Source organism: Nothoprocta perdicaria, unplaced genomic scaffold (genome assembly GCF_003342845.1).
Source record: "Nothoprocta perdicaria isolate Ctin4 unplaced genomic scaffold, notPer1 scaffold_42, whole genome shotgun sequence".
Taxonomy (NCBI): Eukaryota; Metazoa; Chordata; class Aves; order Tinamiformes; family Tinamidae; genus Nothoprocta; species Nothoprocta perdicaria.
In genome coordinates, this window is record NW_020455666.1 from 4463831 (window position 1) to 4489679 (window position 25849).

Consider the following 25849-nt stretch of genomic DNA (forward strand, 5'->3'; position numbering starts at 1 on the left):
CATTAATTCACTTTTTACCCTTTTTAAACTGAACAGTTGTCAGAAAAGGGAAAAACTATTCACTGCGCATGAGCTTTTCCTCTTCCCTGCTCTGGCATTTCCAAAAAAGATAATCAGCCTTTTCAGAAGGGAGCATGTAACTTCTCATTTCTCTTGCTGAACTATATTCATGGAGCTAAAATAGTAGATAACTATTTTCTTGCAATAGGACTTGCAAGATATCTTGCGTTTATCTATATACTAAAATACTTTGCATTGATCTTGGGCATACATTTAACTACACAGAAGGGCATAAATATGCTTGCTTAAATGTATTACCCATGCATGAGTCCAAAACTGGCATTTTAATGTATAGTTTGTGTACTGATTATTAAGCATACCCATTGGGGTTACTCACACTTGGGCTATATGAGGCTTACTCTGGCAAAGTAACCATATAACTGAGGTTTAGGTTCACATGTGGTGCAGGACAAAACAATCAAATATTTTTTTGGGGAACAAGTGAAATACTTTTTTTTTCCCAGAGATCTACGCATGTTTCTTAAAAGTTTTGTGCAGTACAAATATGCCAGGAATTTTTGGATGAGTAACCCTAATATATATATTTACGAATTTCTAATATAGTAAGAATCTGTACATAAACTTTGCATTTTCTGTTGACAATTAAGCTTAACAAAAACTCTTTTCCCAGCTTTTGCTCATATTGCTATGCATATTCTTCACAGTGTGGTTTGATTAATACTAATTAAAGCAATATTTGGGCTGTTTACAAGATAAGCTGTACGGTCAATTGTAAACTATTTTTATGCTTGCAAGCTTATGTTTCTTATGTTATCCCCTTATTTCTATTTTTGCCCAGTGAAGAGTTTACTAAGGACTTGTTTAATCTTCAACCTTAGTGTCATTCTAGAATAAACATTTAGCTAGAGAAAGGCCAAACGAATGAAAAGAATGAAGCACTTAGAAGAATGACCATACTGTTAGGTTAAACTAGTTTCAAACTCTGAATTTGAGACACTTTACTAGATCCTGCCACTGCTGTGGAAGGAGGGTCAGGAGAACATCTGCCTTCTCTGAGCAGCAGGTTGTAGAGCCCCTGCAGTTCCAGTTGTGGTTATGARAGAGCCAGGGGAGTTAAGCATGGCACAAGCTGTAACTGTGTAGAAAACGAACATACCTGCAAACTGTAAAGGATTCTAACGTGAAGTGACTCAAAATTATTCAAGGAAAGTAGAAGGATTAGAGGTGGCTACTGAACTTCGACGCTGTAAAATAATACAGAGAAACAGGAAGCACCACCGTAGTCAAAAGTGTTGGTGCTCCTGACAGCTTCCTCTGGGAAGGTCAGCAGTTATATGTGTCCATGAAGGAAAATGCGCTCTACCACAGAAAATTTGATAGATAACCAGGAGACACATGTGCAAATGCAGTGCCTTGCTTTACTAACATGTCTGAGACATTGGCGTTGCTCGCTTATGGCTGAAGTCCTTGATTTTCTCTGTTGGGTTTTGCGCTGTGCTTTCCACAGTACCCAATCTCACAGAAGCTGTTTGTGTTCTGTGCTGCAAGAAATAAATTTGAGGCTAGTTGTTTAGTGATGCTGCATATGTAGTGACACCAACTTTCYTAAAAATCAAGACAAAAAGTGTGTGGAATTGGATTAAAATAACCAGAGGCAGTATGGTCAGCTGCTGGGAAGAAACTTGTAAATGTCCAAAAAGCATCAAAGCAGAATAACACAACATGTGAACAGTGTCTCTAAGCTGTATTTTATTGACTGTTCTGTAATCATGGGGATTTTCACGTGGCAGGGGGTCAGGGTACGAATGAAAATATGAATAACAGAAAAGCTGCAATAGCAGTTTAAAGCACTTRAGAATTCTGTTGCATAACCCCTAGATGGCTTTTAAATCCAGCTTACTGTCTTTTGTGCAGTACTTGGGAAATRTGAGAACATCCAAGTGAAGGTCAGGTTAGGGCCTTATGCTTTTAACCTTGCACGAGCTGTGATAATCCCCACCGATGTAATGCAGCCCTCACTCAAGTGGAATTGTGGGCATAAAGTATTGATGCATCCACAGCTGTGAAGCAGGGAGGGTTTTCCAGCATTTACTCTACTGAAGGCTGCAACACCACTCACAATATATCACATGTGGTCTAGGACTTGGTTTTGTCCTTTGGTCTGTGAGAGGGTTAGAATGATTTTGCTGTAGCACAGTTTCAGTCAAATGCTTCCGTTGTGATTTATAATWATTAAAGCATGAATAACCATATGAACGTGTGGAAATAAAATTTCACCTGTACTTTTAATTTGATGTATTGTAGCATTTGAGAGTATCTATATATTGAAATTCATGTRCAATTAACTGATCACATACAGTATATAAGTAATGGTAGGTTAGATAGTAGATCAAGGTTAGTTTGAACTCCCACCGATTTTAATGAACACTAGACACTTGCTTTCAGGATTTTAGCCATCCTCTATAAAATAATAAGAGGCAACAGTTGGAAATTTTATTGTATATATTGCAGGGAAGAAAAGTGAAGCAGTAATGGACTTCAAATATACAGAGAAGATTTAGAGAAAATGTTTGGGGAAAAATGAGCTTTCTTGATAATAAAGCTAATAAGACTGATCTTGTTTGTCTAAGGTGGAAATTTTAGCTCAGTTWTATCTGTCAGAAATCACAGAACAATATATCCCTTTGAGATCTTTTCTCAAGTAGCTGAGAGTACTCAACTYTCCTTAAAGCTCACTTGAAGGTGCAGATGTTAGAATCCATGTGCCTGAACTGACACCAGACTTTACTCTCAAGTTTCTCCCTTCCAATGATGATAAAGAGACAGAATCTGCTCCTAGATTTTAGTATTTCAGTAAGCTTGGAAGTTTTATGGTTCTGCTAGTCATTTTTCTAACAAAGATCCAATCAGTTCAACCTAATCAGTTCTTACACAAAAGAATAATATTTATTGGTATTTGAAACAATTAAAACAATGTTGCTTGAGCATATACACTGTTTAGTTTAAATGAAACATATATRTAGTGGGATTGTTTTGTGTCTTGATTACAAGGAGAGATATTATTGTACATATTCACACTCTAGGCAAGTGTCTTGTAAACAGCCTAAATGTGAATTTGAGTTAATACAGATAGAGAATAAATGTGTAATAATTCTACTTTTAGATGACAGCTTTTGGTGCATTCCTTCATAAAGGATCCTTCTGCAGGAATTATTTTAATCTACTGGATTTGCTGGTTGTGGGTGTTTCACTGGTATCTTTTGGTATTCAGTAAGTATCATAGTTATAATGTGAATTTTTTTTTCCGTTTGAGTTTTAAACTCAGCTTGGTCTTTCAGCTTCTTTTGCTCTTTGTTTTATGTGGGGGTACAAGTTCAGCATTTCACTTTGGGAATGGGAAGAGATGTGCTTTCTATAGAGAGTGTTGTAGCTTATTACTAATACAGGTTGGAAACAAATTACGACTTCCCACTTCTACCACGAGACCACAATACCTTGTCTCTGTATATAGCAAGTAATTCCTGGAGCTTCAAGAGCTTGAGATGCCTTCTTTTGTGCTATTGCTATGTGTACAATCCACTTGGAAGAGCCTGTGCTTTCTGCATTGCCATGGTGTGGTATATAACCTGACAATATTTGAAGGGGAGAGAATTTATACTAGTATCAGAATTGGTTATGTTACTGGTAGTTAATTTTTCTGATCAGACAAAGCATGGTAATCTAAGAGTCTAAAGGTGCTCATTGATTTACTGAAGGAGCAGTTCTGCCTCCAGTGTCAGTCAACTCTCCCAATTTGTATTGTGCTTGTACTAGAACACCTATTATGCAAGATTTCAGTTTTGCAGTATGTTCTCTAGAAGGCCCTCTGCTTTTATTTCCTCTCAAAATGCAAGCCTAGCTACTTAAACAAAGAATGTATGAGTCATTTGAGATCTTTTCATCTTCAGTTGGATGGAAATTAAGGTATTCATTGCTTTACATTTTGTCCTTGATAGACTTGTCAAAACTGAAAAATACCTYAGAGTATTTTGCTTGTGACCTAACTGCATTACAGCATCAGACAAACCTTTGAGCTGTTAATTCCCGAGTTGCTCCAGAAATCAAAATCAGTCTTATGACATAACAAGATTAATAGTATTTTTTTTTTAATGTAAATAAAAGATCAGTAAAGAAGGACTACAAAAATTCTAGGACTTGAATTTCAAGTTCTCTTTGAATTCCCCTGAATTTCAATTTTCATATGTAAGGAAGTTGCAATAACATAGTTCATTGTTTTAAAAAAATAAAAAATCTCTGAAAAGTAAGCAGATTACTTTTCTTTTTTCCCCTAGGTCAAGTGCTATCTCAGTTGTGAAGATCCTCAGAGTTTTAAGAGTCTTGAGGCCTCTAAGGGCAATAAACAGAGCAAAAGGACTTAAGGTTTTTACTTTTATATTTTTCTAATTTTTATTTATTTTGGCTTGTCTCTTCAGTCTTGCCTCAGGCTAAAAAACATACTGAAAAAGAATCACAGGGCAAGGCCAAAAGTCAGTTCCTGATTCCGATGCATGCTAGGCCGGATGCTACCCACAGTTATAAGGCCTTGTGTGACTTGCCACTGAGCACAGATTTGGGGCATTGCACTTGGTATGAGCCAATGTGTCAAAGCAATGTTTTTATTGTTGCTTCACTGTGCATTTGTAATGCACAGATATAAAACTAGATATAAAACTGTCATACCTCAAATAGTTATTTTTAAAAAATAATGCATGTGAGAATATGTGTTCATGCTATTATGTATTTAATGATACTACTAAAATTGTGTTTGAATTTGTTTTTCTTTCTTTGCAGCATGTTGTTCAATGTGTCTTTGTGGCCATTAGAACTATTGGTAATATCATGATTGTTACAACTCTGCTGCAGTTCATGTTTGCTTGTATTGGAGTGCAGCTGTTCAAGGTAAATAGACTTGAAATTTACACTGCATCAAGAACAACAAAGCTCAACTGACTTCTTGGTGACTTGGTGCTGCAACAGCAGGTTCTGTTTTGAACCTGTCACAGAATAAATGTGTTTATTTCATATGTTCTGCATTTTTACCTTTGTTGTTGTTGTTTTATATGTAGGGAAAATTCTATAAGTGCACTGATGAGGCAAAACAGAATCCTGAGGAATGCCGGTGAGAACTCATTTGATTTATGAATGTTCAACATTTAAACTGGAGCAGCTGGGTTGGCATGTCTCAAGTGATTGAATCTTAAAACCCTACAGCAAACTAAAACATCAAGTGGTCAACCGAGGTTATGAAGGAAATTAAAAAAAAAGAAAAAATAATGATAGCATAAAATCAACAATCCTGAATGGAAAGATATAATAACGCTGAGGATAATCTAATATTTCACTAATCACAATTTGTTTCTTTCCCTTTCCCACAGGGGGATATATATTGTTTATAAAGATGGAGATGTTGATAATCCAATGGTCAAAGAGAGGGTCTGGCAGAACAGTGATTTCAACTTTGACAATGTTCTGTCTGCTATGATGGCTCTGTTTACAGTATCTACCTTTGAAGGCTGGCCAGCGTGAGTGAATTCTCCTGGTGTTCACAGCATTGTTAACACAGTTACATTGTTAACACAGCTACATTTTCTAGAACAGTTGTCTATAATGTACCAGCTTCTTCGGAGAGCAAAATAGTCTATTGATGACAATAATAACTTATTAATGGGGGAAGAGAAAAGACATATCATCATTGTGAATGTAGTGCTTGTATAAAAGTCTTTATGCACTTTTCTTGCAATTGTATTTCAGCAATTTGCTGCCTTTGTGGTCTGTAATGGAGCAGTGAGTGGGCAATACTGGATTCAGGAATTCAACAATATGAGAGTTCAGTCTTTATATTATTTTAAAATTTCGCTATGGATACAGAATAGACAAAGTGCACTAGTACCACTATTAGGTTAAACTGAATACTGAAAATACTTATTATTCAACTCTCACTATTTAAAATGCGAGCACCACAGAGGGTAACATGAAAGCACCATATGGTTTCTGGACATGTATTGTCCTTTTTCTGTCCCTGTTTTCTGTCCCTGTTCAAATCCATGTAACCTTTAGTTTTATATTCTTTGATTCTTGATATTTCAACAACTTGTGCCAGACATTTCGCAGTCAGTTCTTCAGCCCTAATGGAAGTAATACGTTTAGGTGTTTATTCTGAAAATTTTAGGCCTTTGAGTCAAAAGTTGTACTACAAAACTTGTAAAAGATAGACCTTTCCTAAAATCCATCTTCTGAGTCAGCATATTTTACTGTCCTTAGCCATTTTAATGACAATAAAGATACACTTTTTCTTTTTCAGGCTGCTGTACAAAGCCATTGACTCCAATGGCGAGAACGTAGGACCTGTGTACAATTACAGAGTGGAGATCTCCATTTTTTTCATCATCTATATCATCATTATTGCTTTTTTTATGATGAACATATTTGTTGGTTTTGTCATTGTTACATTCCAAGAACAGGGAGAGCAAGAATATAAGAACTGTGAGCTGGACAAAAATCAGGTTAAAATATATAACGAACTTGTTAATTTTTGAAACTATCCTTGTTTCTTTGTGCATGGTTTCCTTTGTGCCTTGGGTCAGAAGAGGGCACCAAGCACATATCCTAGCAAATGAAATAGCAAATAAATACTAGTGCCAATAAGTTACTGTATATATTTATGTGTATGTAAGTCACTATGTTTCTCTCTCCATAAGCCCAAATTCTCAACTGTTTTTTTTTTTTTTTTTATGAAGGGTGTTATGCTAAGTTTGTCAGCTTCTTTATGACTTTTTTTTTTTTTTTTTTTATGAAGGGTGTTATGCTAAGTTTGTCAGCTTCTTTATGACACAAAAAAGTGACAGATTGTAAGAATGCAGCATTTGCAAGTGTATTTGTAGGTAATCTTACAATAAGAATAGAAATATAAATATTACCTTCCTAAGATTTATCCAATACTAAGGAAAATGTTCAAAGTAGATATTTATGCTTTCCCTCCTCCCTCTTTTTTTTTTTTAAGAAACTCATGGTTTGTAATCAGATCTAAAAAAATTGTGAACTCAATTTGATCAAACTCATGAGTTGGGTCGTGGTCTTTGAGGTACTCGCATTCCACTGTTACGCATATCTAAGTGAAGTCAACCATGCAGCTTTGAGGAGCATCATACTTCTGTTTGTGCTSTATCAGTCAGCTTATTTAAGCATCCTTCAGAGGCAAAGGGGAACACCCATCCTCTTTGATTTCAAACACCTGTAAGAGTTGGAGGTGAATCCGTGATGTTTCCATTGCCATAACATGATATTACTGGGCAATCTAGTAGTTATTTACAACACTCCTACAGTATTTATTTTCCCAAGTACATGCTTTTATGCTGTGCTGCTACATTTGTGATTGAGAACTGAGTGAAGCCAAAGCATGACTTACAGATGACTTAATTGTCATCTTGATTTTTTTAGCTAAGATTCTTTGGAGTGAATTCTAAATAATTGCTTAGAATTAGGATGGCTGAAGAGCACCCTGATGAGATATATCCATACACTGTATGTAGTGCTATATACTGTACATAAACATGCACACACACATACACATATGTGCACACACACAGTGTATTGTGTACTCCCGTGCACTATTACACTATATGAAGGCAACATTTCTGAATTTCCGTGAGCACTGTTTGATTTCTTTGGATATGGAGGAGCACTGCACGTGTCTAGTTGCAGTTGTAAATGACCAGATCAGAATTAGTAAGCTACTTAGTTAATACTATAAAAAAAAAAAAAGAAAAAAGAATGTGCATCTACTTCATAGAAAACATTATCTATTTTTCTGACTTCTATTTAACAGTTTACACTTACAAGTAATATTTTATAATGATCCTCTGTTATGTACAGTCTAATAATTTTTCATGTGTTTATCTTTTTACAGCGTCAGTGTGTAGAATATGCCTTGAAAGCCCGCCCTCTTCGTAGATATATTCCAAAAAATCCTTACCAGTACAAGTTCTGGTATGTGGTGAACTCTACTGGATTTGAATATATCATGTTTGTTCTCATCATGCTGAACACACTTTGCTTGGCTATGCAGGTAGGAAAACCAGAAGATTTTTTTGAAGCCTTTAATGTGAATTGCAGGGAAGAATATGAGAGACACAGTGCCTTGAATTTATGACAGCGTCTAGTATTTTATTCAGTGAAATTAAGAGAAAAACAAAACAACTCTGGTCATAGTGCTCTTCTATGACATGTTCCAATCTATGCAGCAGCTCTATGGAGCATCTTTAATGCTGCGTGATGTTAATAAAGGTTTTGCTAACAAGAATGGTGGGAATGAGAAGAGCAATTCAGATTCCCCCCCCTTCACTTGCTTCCATCATGACTTAGCATTCCAAAGGAAAATTACTGGGTGCCATTTTTTTTAAGCTTCTGTTATTCCTAAAGTTACTTTTCCTTCAAATRGTAAATCAGAGACAGCTGATGAAGCAGCTGGAGATAAAAGGGCAAAGTACAAGAAGGGGTATCCTGAAAACTAGATAAGCTTCAAAGATTTGAACAAGCTAATTTTTACAATTCTGTCAAAGTTTTACCATTTTTCCAGCCTGCTTTTCCCAGTTATTTCTTAATATTTTAATTTTTAATAAAATATATAGCCATTCTGCTTGCTTTTGCTGTAAACTTGTGGGAGCTCTATCACTTAAAAATATCATTACTACACAATACGAATTATTCTTTGACTAACATACTGCAGGCTTTCTGAATCAGTGCAACACAAAGTTATATATATACAATTTTTAAATGTATTGTAGACACCATATGATTGTTAAAACTCCTTTTGTGAGGAACGAGTTTTCTTACAAAACTCTCTGAAGATCCTTTTAGTTTGTAGAGCAATGGCAAATTTGTTCCACTCGGTACTTTAACAGAAACAATTTTAGGTAACTCCTTTTATTGACCATCACTATTCAATTAGTCATCATGCATATAAGCCTACATGATACATACTAAGAGAAATAATCTTCCTGGACTGCACTTTTGCCAACTATATCCTATGATATCCTATTTTCTTAGTATTTACAATCCTTCACTTGTAAAAGTGTCATATTTTTATTCACAGCACTATGGACAGTCTAAGCTCTTTAATGATGCAATGGACATTATGAATATGGTTTTCACAGGAGTGTTCACTGTTGAAATGGTTTTGAAACTGATTGCGTTCAAACCCAAGGTAAGTTTTAGATGTGCTTTGATAAGGTTATTACCAAAAGAATTAAGTATAACAAATTTCACTTTAGGTATATATTATTCAAATAACAAGCAAAACCTACATGTTTCCTACATTTAGCTCTCAGTGAAATCTTCGTGGAAGTGTCCATCCGATTATGTTATATATGTTACTCAAGAAAATGAGATATAAAAGTCAGAAAAATATTACCAGGTAGTTGATGAGATCTGAAAGAGTTGGGGGTACTGAAAAGATCCCTTTCTAAATGAGATAAGTCATTTCCTGTTACAAGCATTACCCCTTTTCCTGGTCATGGTCTTGCATTCATAATCTTACAGGATAAAGACCTGTAAGTTATGTTTCACTTTCTAAAATGCAAAATTGTATTTTAAATAAATTTTAAATAAATTAAAATTTTAAATATAGCTAATAGCTACAAACATGAAAATAAATAGCTTGACATACTCAAGTAACATTTTAATTTTTTTGTTTTCCACTCTAAATGCACAGTATTTGTCAGAGGGACCCCTAGTTAAGCGCTTTAGATTCCTTGCCTTAAAGGGACACTGTCAAAATGAACAAGAAAGGAACGTGCAAGCATGTTTTCTGAAGTTGATTTTACGAAGATACTGATAACTATAACTACTCATAGAAAAGGAATGATGCAAATCAATTTATGGTAGTTCATTCAGTCTTATTTGTTCAATTCTCACATCTCATTTACGAGAGTATGAAAGTTAAGAAAGAAAAAGTAAACTGAAATTCACTTTCAGTTACAATATAATTAATATTTATTCTGGTCTTATATCTATGTAAATAAATAAAATGTGGTCACTGGCTGTGCATATGATAAATGGCTTCAAACTGAAGCATYGGAAGTTCCACAGGAACTTAAGGAAGCATTTCTTCACTGTGAGGGTGACAAAGCACTGGAACAGGCTGCCCAGAGAGGTTGTGGAGTCTCCTTTGGAGATCTTTGTGGAGTCTTTCTTTGGAGATCTTTAAAACCYGCTTGGATGCAGCCCTGTGCCACATGCTCTAGGTGACCCTGCGTGTGCAGGAGGTTGGACTCGATGACCTCCGAGGTCCCTTCCAACCTTGGGCATTCTATGATTCTATGAAAAAAGTCAGCCATGCTAGTAACTGCTTTCACTATCTAAGCCTGAAATTTCTCTTTTTTTGTTGCCCTTCTTTTAAAGTAATCAGTAGATCTGCATCCATGATCTGACCATGGTCTGTGCCCTTCTGTTGCACACAGCAGGCTGGGTGAATGCAGGCTGCCTGGGCAAACTTAGTGCAGCTTTAAATTAATGAGCTCTGATGCTTCAGAGCCTGGCAGCCCAGAGCTCAGCATGGGGTAAATGTGTGACTACTATCCAGCTTGCAAGACTATTTATTGAGCTTGCATTTAGCCTTTAGTTCTACTGTGGGGCCTCAGCTACTTGATTTAAAGCTAGCTTTATGTATTTACTTGCATAAGTGAACAACTTATATTTCCCTTTAGGTTTGGTGTTGGGATGTGAAATGTGCAACGCTGGGTGAAAGCTTAGGCAGGCTCACTGGTCTCACTCTACTCTGGCCAAACCACTGAATGTATTTCTAATGAATTTATTTGTATTTTTCTATCACCTTCTTGTCTAATTGCTAGGGGTTTCACACCAAAAATAAAGAGATCCCAGAGTAGGTATTTAAGTTATGAGCCTTCAGCGCCATGAGTACGTTGCTTGTATTTCATAATCATGTTTCCTCTTCTGTATCCCTGTTTCACGCTGAAGTCTTGGGAGATATTGCAGCATTTCACTGTCCGGTTCTTTATGCACTTGTGACTATAGCAGATAATGCAGAATACAGTGGTCTGATAGCAGGTGTATAAATCACAGTGCTCCAGTGGTTTTACGGACTCGCTACTGAATGATATTTYGTATTGTAATACTAGTCTCAAAGACTTTGTATAGTTGGGGTTCTCACTATTGCAACACGCTTTCTATCTGATCAGATGCTTTTACTGCACCGGATCTCTGGATCTGAACATTGGTTGTTGAAGGGAAGGCACTGTCAGTGAAAGGTCCTTATTTTGTTGCCTCATAAGTGCAGCAGTCCTTAAACTTTGCTAATTTATTAATTAGCAAGACAGCGTTAAAAGGCCATACTATTAATCAGATTTTTAAAGACAGAGATTAAATAACAGGAAGGGAATGGAATTAATTATGTTTAAGGTGTTTCCTGACATTCTTTGTAGCTTTTTATTGTGAAGTGTTTTGTAACAAGACACCTATTGACAATGTATACTACTATGCATAATTTTTTAATAGATGCAAATCATCAGTCTTAAGCACAGTGTGAATGTCTTTTAGCAAGTTTAAAAATTTCAAGATACATATTTAAGAAACTAGTGACTTGTTTTATATACCATTTAAGTGAATTAATACTAAGAACAATCTGAAACCAGACATGACCCTTTGGTTTAGGGTCATGAGGAAAAAACAATTATTTTCTTCTGTTTGTGCCACTGCTGGGTTGCCTGGCCTAGTCTRGCAAACTTAACAGTTTCATTCATTTTTTTGTGTGTGTTTTAAAAGTTATTTTGTAGGTGCTTAAAGCCTCAAATGAGAACCCTGTTATTTAACGTGTAAAACTAAAAATATGCAAAATTCAGTTTTTATCTGATCTGCTTGACAGTGTCCCCTTAATAAATTGTCAAAAATCCTGTTAAAAATTTTCTGTGGCTGCTGTTCCTTCCAGCCTAGGACTTTTATCAGTATTGATACTCCTGGCATGACTTTGTGTTGTATAAACTTCAGGTTCTGAAGACTGCCATCCAGCTCTTAAATATATAAAACTTGGATAAGTTGGATATATTAAAGGTGATGTTASTGTAGGCCACACTCGTTGACTGGAWKGTTGGAACACACAAAACTTGACAAGACCTGATGTTACCAACAGAATTTTAAAAAATCATTTATATGTGTTTAATTCTGTATGCCTGTATAATCCCCAGGTTTTGTTATTTATTCTTTAGCGTTTCTCAGTTAATACCTTTTTCACAATGCAAGTTAGAAGAGCAGGCTTTTATCTATCCATGTTGTTCTTCACATATACTAAAATCTGTTGATGTGGTTAGTATGTTATAAAATAAATCTACGAAATCGAAGACATCTGCACATACCATATATACAGYTTCATGATAGCCAGCTGTTACTTAAACTTGTAATGATTTTCCATGTCATTTTACATCAGATTTTTGTAAGAAAAAAGGAAAGATGGCTAGTAAGTGAATTGATCTTGGGTCATTGCAGTGATGAAAACAATTTATTTGCATGATGTTTATTTGCTGTGACTTGTCCATTCCTCCCTTTTCCAAAAACCATCTTTATTTTCTCTTTTTTTTTTTGTTTCTTTGTGTGCTTTTGCTTTACATATTATTTGAACAATATTTGTCTATACTGACGGAAAAGGTTTCTTAAATATTTGAAGTATTTTAGCAGTACTGAAACAGAATGTGAATATGTTGTATAAGAGCCTTATATTGTAGCATGTCTAGTAAAGTTATTTTTTTTCGGTAGGTTAAATTAGCCTTTGTATGGAGAACCTTTCTTTGGTTCCCAGTGTTGTAGGGGAAGAGGAATAGCATGCCTCAATTTTGTTGCTACCTGCTTGCAAGTAGTAGTTTATTTTTTATGAATAGTTATCATTATTTAAAAGGCAAGAAATAAAACTTCTCTAAGCCAGAGAAGTAGAGAGTATGAATGGATACTGTGAGAGTAGCTTCCCTTGTTTAGCTGACAAGTACTAACATGTTTAGGATCTTACATCTCAGGACTGTTGAGATGGTCCGTCATGATGTTTAGCAGAAACTTCAGGAATGGCTTCTTCTAATGAAGTGGAATTGGTAAAAAGAGGAGTGGTAGGGAATTGTGCAGGAGCTCACAGAAGTAGTTATTTTTGTTCAGGAGGATAAATCCCTGAAAATTGCATTTTGCTCCCCAACTAGAACTGATGTCTAATCCCAAAGAACGAAAGCATATGGCACAAAGGGCTATAGCGATAGTCAGACCTCCCTTAATTCCTTAATTTAGGGAAGGGTTATGGCAATTCTCTTTTTGAAGGAGATGAAACTTAAAAATAGGTTAGTATTAGTAAGCTGGGAAACAGAGTAGCATTAAAAACATAATGAGACTTTCCTGATACTCTGCCCAGTTCTTTCTTTTGTCTCCTTCTGTACTTGTGCTTTCATAGTTTCCAAGAGCAAATCTTCATATTAAATTAACATTTATGAATCATCATTCACTTGAGTATAACCTTTAAACTGTAAAGTTATTAGAAATTATCATAGTTTAAATATTGAAAAAAAAAATCCAGTTCTACAACTGTATAGCAGATTTTGCTTTTCTCTGATAGATACAACTGATGACCTACTGAGCAAAAGCATCATCTTAAAATAGTCTAAAAGTGTAACCAGACATAATGTTAATTTACATACTTCCTTTTAAACTCTTTGCAAATACATGTTTAAAAATTGCAATTGGCAAGGTAATGTTTTAAAATGAATCACTAGGAAGGCAAAATACATATTCAAAATGTGCTGTATAGGCATTGTTATGTAAGGTACATCCCTTAGCCATAGTTGGYTGATAAATCAGAATGGTCTTGTCTTTTTTCTTATTCACAATAATACCTGCATTTTTGAAATTATGTAGCTGCTAGGTAGAATCCACATTTTAAAGAAAACTTACATACCTGTGCCTGTAGAGTCACCTTCAATAAATGAATAATCTGTATTTGTTTCCAGTGTTCATAACTAATGACTTTGCTCCTGGAACTTGAAAGTTTCTTTGCAAATATTGCACAAACACGATCAGTTTTGATGCCAAAAGACGATGCTGAATGGGCTGCTTGGTTGGTAATAGTTCTTTATGACCACTTGCAGCAGTGCACGCCTACATGCACATAAGGAATATAGTTAAAGCCGGAAAGTGTCAGAACGAGGAATAAATGATTTATGAAGATGATTTTTCAGACACTGGATGGAGTAACTGTTCATATCACTACGAACTTGTTTAAGTTCCTATGGGTTATAGCATTGTCTTCACTGGCTGTAGAATCAGGCCCTAACCACAAATGTAGGGCAAGTTCCTAAATTTCAAACCTAGCTTATGAAAAAAAGATTGTTCATCCTCTAATATTTATGCACAATTCCTTTACTTGAATAATAATTGTGCATGATTAACCAGTGATGAGCTTTGACCATTAGACTATACTAGTTGCTTAGGTAGGATTGTCAGAAAGTCTCTGGCATGAAGGAGGTTTCCATTGGTTTGGTCCTTTAGAAATATTATCAGAGGGRCTTTGTTGTACTATCTAGGCTGTATGTGTATGAGAGGTATTTTCAGCACTACTGAGAGTCCAAAATAGGGTTTTGGATGATGACTGGCTTGCCAACTTTGCGCTTACGTGATGGTGTGTTATGCATGTGTGATGTCATGTGTTTGTGTATGTGTGTGGCTGTGCGCGTCTGTGCGTGTATATATATATATGTATGTGCAAAAAAATATATATATACACATATGCACACGTGTGCATATATGTTGCTTTTCCTTCAKTAGGCAATATTGTTTTTGTTTTGTTTTGTTTCCTCATTAGACCACAGGTTTTGTTTAACTAAGTTCTGTTTATGCAAAACTAAACAGAAGTATGCAAATATTTGACATTTCATGTGTAATCACAAACGTTTGCACCCTGCCTGCTCTGTTCAGGGCTATTTTAGTGATGCCTGGAATACGTTTGACTCCCTCATCGTTATTGGCAGCATAGTAGACGTCGTTCTCAGTGAAGCTGATGTGAGTATACCCCAGCTTACTTTCCTCAGTCCCTACTTCTCTTTCTCCGTCTCCCCACTACTTCCATCATCTGGACAAGTCACAGATTTTGATCTGATATCTCTAAACTTTGAGTATAGACCGGTCTTAGGTCAATTATGTTGATATGGGAAATAAATAGCCTTTTTCTCTACCATTTTTTTTAGCTATGAAAGAGAAAGATTGTATAGTGGTACATCAGAGAAGCCTAGAATGTTTCTGTGTTATAACACTGTCCTTTTCTTCTCTTTTTTTGTTTGTGTTTTTCTCTTGCTCTCTTTCTGCTGAATGCTTGTCCTAACAGCACTATTTCACTGATGCATGGAACACTTTTGATGCCTTAATTGTTGTTGGTAGCGTCGTTGATATTGCTATAACAGAAGTTAATGTAAGTAACAACTGTTCATGCACTAAAAAGTAATTGCTGTCATCAGGAAATACAGAAAATGTAAATTTAATCCCCCAAACTACCTCCCCTGCCTTTTTTTAAGAAACAAGTTATATTCTGAAATTCAAGACCACATTGTTGATATGGGTGTTAATAGAAGCAATTTATTACAGATCTGTATACACATACAGCATAGTGAAACGAGAAAGATGTTTTCCTGTAGATGTATAGAAAATACATTCATTTCATATATAAAAAGGGAAATATTAGACCTTTGTTACCATTTCATTTGAAGTCCAGTGATTTTTTTTTTTTTTWRGKWRSYTKRMCCYKGKWAWTKRARSMWKRARKTWWYYTWAARGKTTWRKTTTYYTTTTTTTTCTTTTTCCCTGTGGGAAAAATGGATTTTTACTTGATCTTTGCTTTCATGTCTTATGAGGTAGTAGCAGAAAGTGTGCTTTCTGTACACTAAGAAAAATCAGGCTTTCCATACTGTGAAAAAAAATGATTTTTTTATACCTCTTTTGCTTTTCCCACCCTGTAGTGAATATTCTGACAATTGATGTAGAATTGCTTTGAAAATTCCATCTTTTCCACCAAAGTTCTCAGTAATTTGCGTGCCTATATACATGTCTATACGTGCATAGGAGTTTGGACAACAGCAAGATCCCTTTCCAAGAAACAAATAGGGAGACATTTCTGCTATTTTCTGCCTTGCTGCTGGCATTAACAAGGAGAGCTATATGATGAAAAAGATAAATGAAAGTTAGCAAAAAAAAAAAAAAAAAGACAAAATGAAAATAGATAGGCAGGTGCTTTCCGTACTTTGATATTTCTTTGTTTAACCGATCAAAATCAAATATCATAGGAAAGTGTCTCWTCCCTGTAAAGCCTCTTAAGACCTCAAGATAGGAGAATAACCCGAATCCACATAGGAAGGATCCACATCAGCAAATTAAAATGTTCGGTGAATGGGCGGATTCATTGGGGAGGTTAGAAGCTGGCCTATTCCACATCCTAAGGATCTTACCTRTTTATCGTTTCAAGAAAAAGGATTTATTCAGAAATAATTGGGGAGGTGCAGGGCCCCAGCATTTACATATTTACCCTGTATCATAGAGCTGATTAACTGGAAAAATCTATAGATGCAAATAACTGCATGGTGGTATTTGAAGATATTTAGCTTAGATTTCTTTTATATCTATTCCAGTTTGTGAGCTAGTGGTTGCTATTACTTGCCCGTATTGTATTGTATTACTTACCAAATTCAGTATTTAGTATTTATTGTTTATTATCTTCCTGAAAGGATTTACATTTTAAATAAACAATATTCTCAGGTATTTTTTATATGCGGGAAATGTGGCTGAAAATTTATACAGGTCTTAGTAGGGGGGCTTCAGTTACTAAGTCCAGTCACTAATAAATGCTCTGTATTAAAAAACTCCTAGTAACGCAAGGAAGGAGACTGCAGAGTATCAAGATTYTTGATTCTAAACACATTTTATCAATAGACAGTGGAGAGGAAAGCCGCAACACTATGTCTACGTTTCTGTAAAGACTAACTAAAAATATTCAAAGATTGGACATAAGCCTTTGTAATTTTTTTAAAAGTTAAAGTTCATGATCCATCTTGTGATTATCACTGTCATTTTATTGGAACAGTTTCTCAGAAAAAAAAGCACATTTGAAAATTTATTTTCCACAGTGCTTTGTGTCAGGAACCTAAATCTTAGGATCCTATCACTCCAGTCAAGAGCAGAAACAATAGCTTGTAATTCCCTTGGGCAGTAAYTTAGTTGTGGAGCTGTGAACATGAGGATAATATTTTCTCAAAATGTGGAATAGGAATTGTAGCTGAAAAAGCTGTGATGTGTTCCAGGAATTCCAGGATCAGAATGGAAGAAAAAGGCAATACTATTGAGAGCTTTCTAGAACGCCTTTCCAGGCTTTCAGTGCTTGGTTCAGATCAACAAACCTCACCACCAGAAGTTTGGATTTGTCAGGCTGATCTAGATTGAGGCTATGGTTTGATGAGGATTTCTTTTGGCATCTCTGTAAGTTTAAGCAGCCTTTACTTGCAGCCCCTCTGGCTACTGTGCTTCCACAAGCATTTGTGGGACTCCAGAGCTGGTTGGGTTGGGGTACTGACCACAAGGTATTGGGGCAAGAATGAGCAGACAAAGGCAAGGAGGATGGGGCTGCTGCCAAAAGAAATACTTCTCATACAGGTCTCCCTTCAAAGCCTATTAACATTGGCCTGGACAACATCCATTACTTGCAGTAGCTGCTCYTGAGAAACAGTGATGTGAAGAGTTTTTAATCTTCTTTGGTTCTAGTCTGTTTGGTAAGCACAGTGATACATATTATTAATACATTTTAACACAATATGAAAAAGATATGTATTCTTTGATCAGGTTCTGTCTTTTTTTGAAGATGGCAAAATGCCTTCAATATACACAGTATTAACTCTAAAGACTTCGGATTTCTTTTTTCAGATGCTAATTTTTCAAACTCCCAATTCAAGAAATAAATATAATCAAAACAGTTCTAAGGCTGATTCACCTTAAAATATCCTTCTGATTTTGTGTTAAACAGTTTGAGAATATCAGGACCACATTACTGGAAGGAGTATTWGTGGAGAATATCTCTTTCTCTATTAGCTGCAAAATATACCTCATGGTAAAAGAGATACTGAAAAATAGCTCTAATGTGTTCCACTTATGATGCAAGATGGCCCTGTCCTTGGCCCTATACTTAATTCTGTATTTAAATGTTGATCTGACAGCATTACTTGGAACTAATAACTGCTGAGCACTCAGCTATGTTSAACATTGTCATTTTAGTGATTCACACAGTTGTCTTGAAAATATTCTGAAGATCAAAGTAGTGATCTTCAGCCAAAAAATACACCACACTCTGGATTTTAGATAACAAGAGCAAGCACTGTYATTTATTAGTTTTTCATGCTACACTGGCTAGAGAAAAGACTCATTGATGTTTTCTAGCACTGCACAGCAGATTCCTTTATTTGTGTACTAAATACTGTCCRTTTCTAGTCTTTTCCAAGTTACTGTGCTTTGTTTGTGCGAGTCCACATTGTACTGTAGTTTCAACGTGTTTCTGGGCTTGTTTTCCCATTTTCAACATGAAATAGGGAATTCTTCAAACTTTTTAGGGRAAATCTATAGGCTTGAATATGACTTTTAATGTTTTGATTCTGTTGGATTATTCCTGCATAGCTAGTTTTGTGCAAATTTGTATCATCCAAATTTAATATTTTAGAATTATTCTTTGATCCTCTAAAAGGATCAAAGATCCTCTAAAGGATCAAAGCCTTTCCACCTGTACTTTTTATCTAATACTAACAGTGGTTTTGGAAAATCCTGCTAAGATGCTAACAAGGCTTTGTTTTCAGTAGGATTTCAGGCACCATTGAAATGCACCTTTGTAGATACCCAGTATAGAAATGCCTTAAACTAAGGATGCTTAGACTTGTTTGAAAGTGGGATRATTTGAAACAGTGTAAATTGCTAGYACTAATGTAAAATTGTATGTTGTTGGACTTGTAATTGCACAAGTACAACCACCTAAGTTGATTAATGTAAATTAAAACTTAATGTAAATACTTGAAATAACCTACACAACATTGAGATAAACTAAGAATTCTTATAGGTTTGCATATTAAATTGCTTCATGGTGTAACCAACCAGGCGTTGTTCTGATATTGTAGCTGTGTAACTTCAGACTAATTCCAATAGCCAGCAAGTTGCTCTAGTACATATCATGTTTGTATATTTTCTTTTTTTTTTTTTTTTTTTTTTTTCTTCAAGCAAATGGGTTGGACTTTCTAGTTACATATCAGTGTAATTTCAGTATTAAATCTAGGAAATTAAATGTTACTTCTTTATTTCCTTGTTCTCTCCTTACTTTTATTTGAAGTTTTATAATAATGTATATGGTGCCCTGAGGCTGATTCTCCTGATCCAGTAACTTCCCATTTGCACAGTATCTAGGAAATTACTGTCCTTTAAATATTGTCAGACCCCATAGAAGTCAATGTGTTTAATACATTCAGCAATTTAAAGGACTGCTCAGCATCCTGAAGGACTGGATCAATGACTGATTCCAAATAAATTCCACCTCAGTGCAACATGTATTGTTGACAATACACCCTTTGCTATGATTATTCTTTTTTAATTTACTCTGTCATTTAATATCCTTCCTTTAACCAGTTCTTCTTTTCTGAACCTAACTGGTTTTCATGTTCATTTTATTTTTAGAAAATTTTAGAGGCAAGTATATACAAGTAAATACATATATGGTATAGCAATACAAAATTTAAAAGCACTACTAAAACCCCTATAGTTATTTTTCGTTTTAGATAACTCTCTGAAAACAAATGGTTTCACATGACACTATCTTATGTGGTCATAGAAAAGGTCATAAAACAGTTCCTTCCAAAAAAAAAAAAAAAAAAAAAAAAAAGTGCTATTGTGAGACAGAAGGTCTCATAATTTAGGTTATCTAATGAAATGATGAGAGATAAATAAAGGAAATATATAAATGAAAGACTTCTTAAGTGGAAATAGCAGAGATTTCAATCTGGCCTGTTCATATTTGCTGAAAAGCCATTTGGATGACCAAATAGATTATTTTAGCAGCATGATCACATTGTTACAATAGTAGATAGAAAGATTTTAATTCACAGTTTTTATTTTTGTCTCTTTAACGTTCATGTTCTGCCAAAATGTCAAGAAATGGAGAATTTACTATCCTCTTTACTGTAAACATTTTATACAGATTCCATGGGTCTATTCGTACCTTGAAATTAAGCAAAACTCAAACTCTTTGCTGAAATAGGGCTTAAAGGAACAGTACTGAATGCTGTCTTGCTGAGTCCTCTGGAATAGTAAATTGTCTTGAACTCACCATTCAAAGCATAAAAAATATTAAAAGCTTTTACATCCATAAACATTCATCCATAGGGAAGTGTACACAGGGATTTTYTGTAACATCCCACTTGTGTAGTAACTGGTAGGACAGTTCCTGCTGTTGCTTACCTAGAGTAGAGCCCCTCATTTCTGCCTCCTGTGAGAGATTTTGGCTTCCAGTTTTGAATAAAAGCACGGCTTTTGGTTTGGAACTCAGTTCATGCATCAGTATCACATATTAGATAATGTGCTTTGTCAATACAAATTCTTTTTTTTTTTGTGAACACTATGAATATATTTTATAGATTTCTGCAAATGTATCTCTTAAAACTTAAAGAAAGTTCAGAAAAAATATTCTTCTTTTGTTGGTGTCAAACCTTACTGCAGTATGTGATCTACTGTGTTACAATATTGAATTGGAAATAGAAGTAAATTTCTGAGTTGCCTCCATGAAGGTATTAAATATTGAGGTTAGTCATTTGGTTGGACAACTAAGGCTATGCTAGATAGTAACCAAAATAACATGCTATGTCATGTCATGAACATAATTATGTCTTACTGGGGAATACATCTCTTACTAGAGAAAAAGATAACTTTTAATCTACTTTGGGGGTATTCAGTGCCTTTTCAACATTTTTATTAAATGATTTGTATGAGTATTTGTTTTGTATTGAGATGGGAATATAGAAAGCTCTCATAAGACTATGAAAAAAATGCTTATTAGCACGCTGAATCCCAGCGGTTATTCTTTCAGCAAATTGTATATGTGTGCGCACACACACACACACACATTTCTAAAGATGTTTTGGCAACTTGAATATTCTCCCATCTATGTTGTTGTCATACTTGTCATTCAGATGTTTCCTTTMTATTTGCAATCACAACTGCATCATTATCATGTTAATTTGTTTTGGCATGTGGCAATACCCTTTGGCACAATCTCTAACAAGATGCTTTTGATCAACACAGTACATGAATATCCACTGGCTTTGCACCATGTTCTTTCCCCCCACCCCGCAAATACAGAACTACAGTTTGCCTCTAATGCATGATGCAATTAGCTTCACACTGGTCACAGTTTTGACTTGTGACTTTTTCCAAATCTAGGACATTTATTTGGAACTTGACTTTCATTGCAATGTGAGCAGTATAACAAGGAGCTATTGCTTAGGAAGTCCCCAAATCACAGAAGGGTTGAGAYTGACCAGGACCTTTAGAGATGACCAGGCTCAAGGCCCTGCGCCAGCAGGGTCACTGAGAGCAGGTTGCACAGGAGTGTGTGCAGTGGCTTTTGAGCATCTCCAAGGATGGAGACTYTCTGGGCAACCTGCTCTGAGGCTCAGTCACTCCCGCACTAAAGAAGTGCTCTCTTGTGCTCGAGGGGAACTTTGTCCATTCGCRTTGTGGCTGTTGCCTCTTGTCCTGTCACTGAGCACCTCTGAAAAACACTCCAGTCCCATCTTCTTTACATCCTTCCTACAGATATTTAGATGCAATGATAAGATCCTTCTCAGCTTTCTCTTTTTCCTATCTTGGCCTCTACTTATAAGGAATGTTTGGGTCCCTTAATCATTACAGTAGTCCTACAGTTGCTGGACTCGCTGCAGTAGCTCCATGTCTTTTAAATGCACATTTTTTTTTCATGAGCAGCAATAAGTACATGATTGAGATTATTAGGAACTTTTTAATGAAATCCCGCTTTGTGCATTTTTCTTTGAGAAAGAATTTGAATTTAAATCTGTAGGAAAAAAGGTTCTGATATATCTCCTTACATACTGATATCCTTACGCTGTTGCTTCTTTATTTGGGACCTAATTTTTCTTCTTTAAAAGCTAGTGGAAAAACTCCTAAATGACAAATCTGGTAGTTTATTTCATCCTAATGATATCAGCATGTAAAGATACTGTAACTTTGTTTTCTATCTTTCAAATACTACTTTATTTCTATAACAAAGAAGTCAGTGCTAGTAAAGTTCCTTTGTTAAGACATTATTTATCTCAGTGAGTCACTTGTCAGAGATGAATGTGAAGCTTCATGCCAGATCGGCAGAAAATATAAATGAAATCTTTTTTCCTTAAATTTTTCAAATAAAAAACAATTATTTCTGCAGAATAATAATTTAAAAAACAGTAATAGTATGGGTCAGTATATTATAGTACAGATTTGTGACTGATGTAAGTAAACAGCTTTGTAAATTCTTTCTACATTGTGTGATATTTTGACATTTATGATGTTTGTGGTTATGAATATCAGTCTGTATTTTGAATTTTTAAATTAAGTGTTCAGGGAATTTGTAATGCAACTGCTGTTAACAACTGGTACCAGTAGCACATTTCKGTAAATTTTAGAAAAATGTATAGAAAATTCAGATGCTATAACTGATTTTATAAATACTCTTACTGAAGTCTATTTGGAAGATTTGGGTTTTGGTTAACATTAATGCAACAATTCAGTAATAATCCCTTAAGCAGTTTTAAAGCATCTCCCTGCTCCTCCTCTCTGCAAAATCACTGGAATCTTGACAGGACATTAATATATGTATAAATTGTATTTAGTTGAACAGAGAGTTAGTCAGACCTAATGATCCCTGTGTGGTACCTTTATGTTTTATATATTTTCCAAAAAAGTAATAGACAAAACAATTTTTTAAGAAGCCCTCAGCTTCTACTTGGCAACAATATTCAAGATTTTACTCAGTAAAGGCTGATGTAGAGAAAATGCCTCATRTAGTTGGTGAGCTGGATGCAGCACTGAGGAAGCCTCAGTATGTGACAGTAGCTGTTAAATGGTTCTACTTTAAAAGGATGTTATGAATGTTTTAAGTAACAGAGTTAGGGCAGTCACTTGACTAGTGCTGTAAAGTTTTTAAGGCTTTTCCCATTCAGTTTGAGGGAAACTGCTGTGAATGGCTCAGTGCACAAGGAGTGTAGACACTCAATCCTTTAACTCTGCTAGCTGCTCTGCGTCAGTATCCAACTATCTTGTATGTTGGGGCAGTTTCTTTAAAGAAAGAAGGCAGACTTTGAAAAAGAAGTGAGATTCACTCAGGTACTTTATTTTAAATGAGTTCCTGATGTGGTATAAAATGCACTTACTTGAATATGGATTCTAGAGTAATTGACCTTCAAAAAGAGCACAGCAGTAAAGGGATCTTGAAAACCTTTTCCCTAAAACTTTGTTCTTGAATCTACCTAAGGCCTATTGCTGCAATTTCCAACATCCAGTGGAAGTTAGTAGCTAGTTTTGATTGACTTACATGGGAGAGGGTATGTTATTTTAWATTTAGTCTACAGTGAGTTTTTTAAAGATGTTTTATGTTTGTAGATTTTTGTATAAGTCAGCCAACGATGTTTTCATACGAGTCAGCCAATAATGTTTTATTATGAGTCAATATGAAATGCTGAAGGGAAAGTTTCAATAAGGGTATTGTTTTATTCACAAAATATATTGAGTTCAAGTTGTTCATTTACATTTACAAATGAAAATGTCCTTCCTTTTTGTTTATGGTGAAGCTGWTTTTTTTTGTCTTTGATTTTAATATTTAATGTTCTTAATTTTTTAAAGCCAAAGCCAACTGAAACAGTCACAACTGATGAGTCTGGGGTAAGATTAGTAAACTGACCCCAGTGGTTTTACCTCTACTTGAGTTTATTCTTTTTACCATGTCTCTATTTTCCACCAATTTTTCTGTATTTTTCATAATTGTCTTACTAGAAAGGTGTATGCAGTGGTTTGCATTTGTTGTCAATGTACTATTGAAGTCTACTACAAATGAACCCAACATGATCCTTATTAACAAACCAGAAAACTTGGAAATGCATGTGATGTGTGAAGCATTTCTACAGGTCCTGTGTTTTTAGCATGTAATTTTTCCTTTCATATCATGCTTATCAAGGTGAAAAGGCCCTCAAGATACATTTTCAAATCTTACCTCTTCCACCTTTGCATTTGATGTTGTTTTTCTGGAAGTGTTGCATGTTTGGGTTTGTATCTGGTTTGACTTCTCCATGATACTCTTCAGAACTCCGAAGACAGCGCTAGAATCTCCATCACTTTTTTCCGTCTCTTCCGGGTGATGAGGTTGGTGAAGCTGCTTAGCAGAGGAGAAGGAATCAGAACTTTACTGTGGACGTTTATTAAGTCATTTCAGGTTAGTAAATTTTGTTTACATTTGCTTTTGAATTGCAAGCATGTATGCATTACATACTATGTAATGTGAGACATACGTGATCTTGGATGGCTACAGAAGAAATTAAACAAGGAATTTAATCTGATTTTATAAAAGTAATTTCATGAATGTAGCAAATAGGTGCTCGAAGCCCTGCAGAGAACTCTAAAGAAGGGGAAGTTAATGGAACTCCGTAACTGTATTGCAGGAAGCATTTTATATTGCCAGAATCAATAATAAAAATGGAATATAGAACTGCTAAACATGGCTCTTCCCACTGGATTACTGACAGAAATATTCTAAAATATAATGGAAATATAATCATAGGTTTTGTGTTTGTAATATGTGGGAGAATATTAAGAGTTTAAAAGAAAATCCTTGGAAAAACTTGTTTCACAGAGAACTTATTTTGTTGAAATTATGCCATGAAAGGATCAAAATACAATGCGTTTGTCCCTTTCCTAGGCTCTGCCCTACGTTGCCCTTTTGATAGCCATGCTGTTCTTCATCTATGCTGTCATTGGAATGCAGGTAATTACAACAATTTCAGTCTTGAAAGTAAACACAGTATATAGATGTGTTATGTTGAAAAAAATGCATTCTTTGCAAGGAATTGCAGTTGAAATGTAGAGATCTGAACTCACTTCCCTACTCTGACTAGGATTAGGTGCTCAGACTCTGTGTTTGGTTTCCTTCTTTATATCTGCTTATTTAGATTCAAAGATTTCGGGACAGTGATGATTGCTTTCTTACTACAAGTATGCACAGTACCTAACATTTAAAGGCAATAAAAGTTGTCTTATAAATGTTATATACTCAATGCATTTGCACTATTATCAGGAAAAAATCTAAAGAGAGTAGAAAGTATATTTGTGACAGCATTTTTCATACATAGTAAAGTGAGGGTTACAGCATAAGACTCTAACTCACTGGGCTGAAAGTCAAAATCTTGTCTCTTTGTAGGTATTTGGAAAAGTGGCCATGAGGGACAATAATCAAATAAACAGAAACAACAATTTTCAGACTTTTCCTCAAGCTGTGTTGCTTCTCTTCAGGTGAGCAAAGCATTAGCATTTTGTTTAATGCATCCCTTTTACCAATTTCTCTTTTACCAATAGGTGCTTTTAGCTTCTGTTTCATGTTTTTGTACATAGCAATGCTACAGCTATATGTAATTTGAAAATGACAGTTTGGGGGTCAATTTTTACACCTTTCTAGTGCACTGTATAAAATGGGTCTACAATGTCA

At 35.2% G+C, this 25849-nt stretch overlaps 1 protein-coding gene across 2 annotated transcripts in view; it reads left to right on the forward strand.

The window, feature by feature from the left end:
• CACNA1D (calcium voltage-gated channel subunit alpha1 D) overlaps nt 1-25849 on the forward strand; it is a 138458-nt gene that overhangs the window by 88831 nt on the left and 23778 nt on the right. For both annotated transcript variants that reach the window (XM_026046066.1, XM_026046065.1), the window contains exons 22-35: nt 3185-3291; nt 4353-4440; nt 4852-4959; nt 5127-5179; nt 5436-5582; nt 6362-6563; nt 7967-8125; nt 9152-9262; nt 15013-15096; nt 15419-15502; nt 23998-24036; nt 24455-24583; nt 25067-25132; nt 25565-25656. In XM_026046066.1, coding sequence (XP_025901851.1) covers nt 3185-3291; nt 4353-4440; nt 4852-4959; nt 5127-5179; nt 5436-5582; nt 6362-6563; nt 7967-8125; nt 9152-9262; nt 15013-15096; nt 15419-15502; nt 23998-24036; nt 24455-24583; nt 25067-25132; nt 25565-25656 — 1469 coding nt within the window. The remainder of the gene's footprint in view (nt 1-3184; nt 3292-4352; nt 4441-4851; nt 4960-5126; nt 5180-5435; nt 5583-6361; nt 6564-7966; nt 8126-9151; nt 9263-15012; nt 15097-15418; nt 15503-23997; nt 24037-24454; nt 24584-25066; nt 25133-25564; nt 25657-25849) is intronic.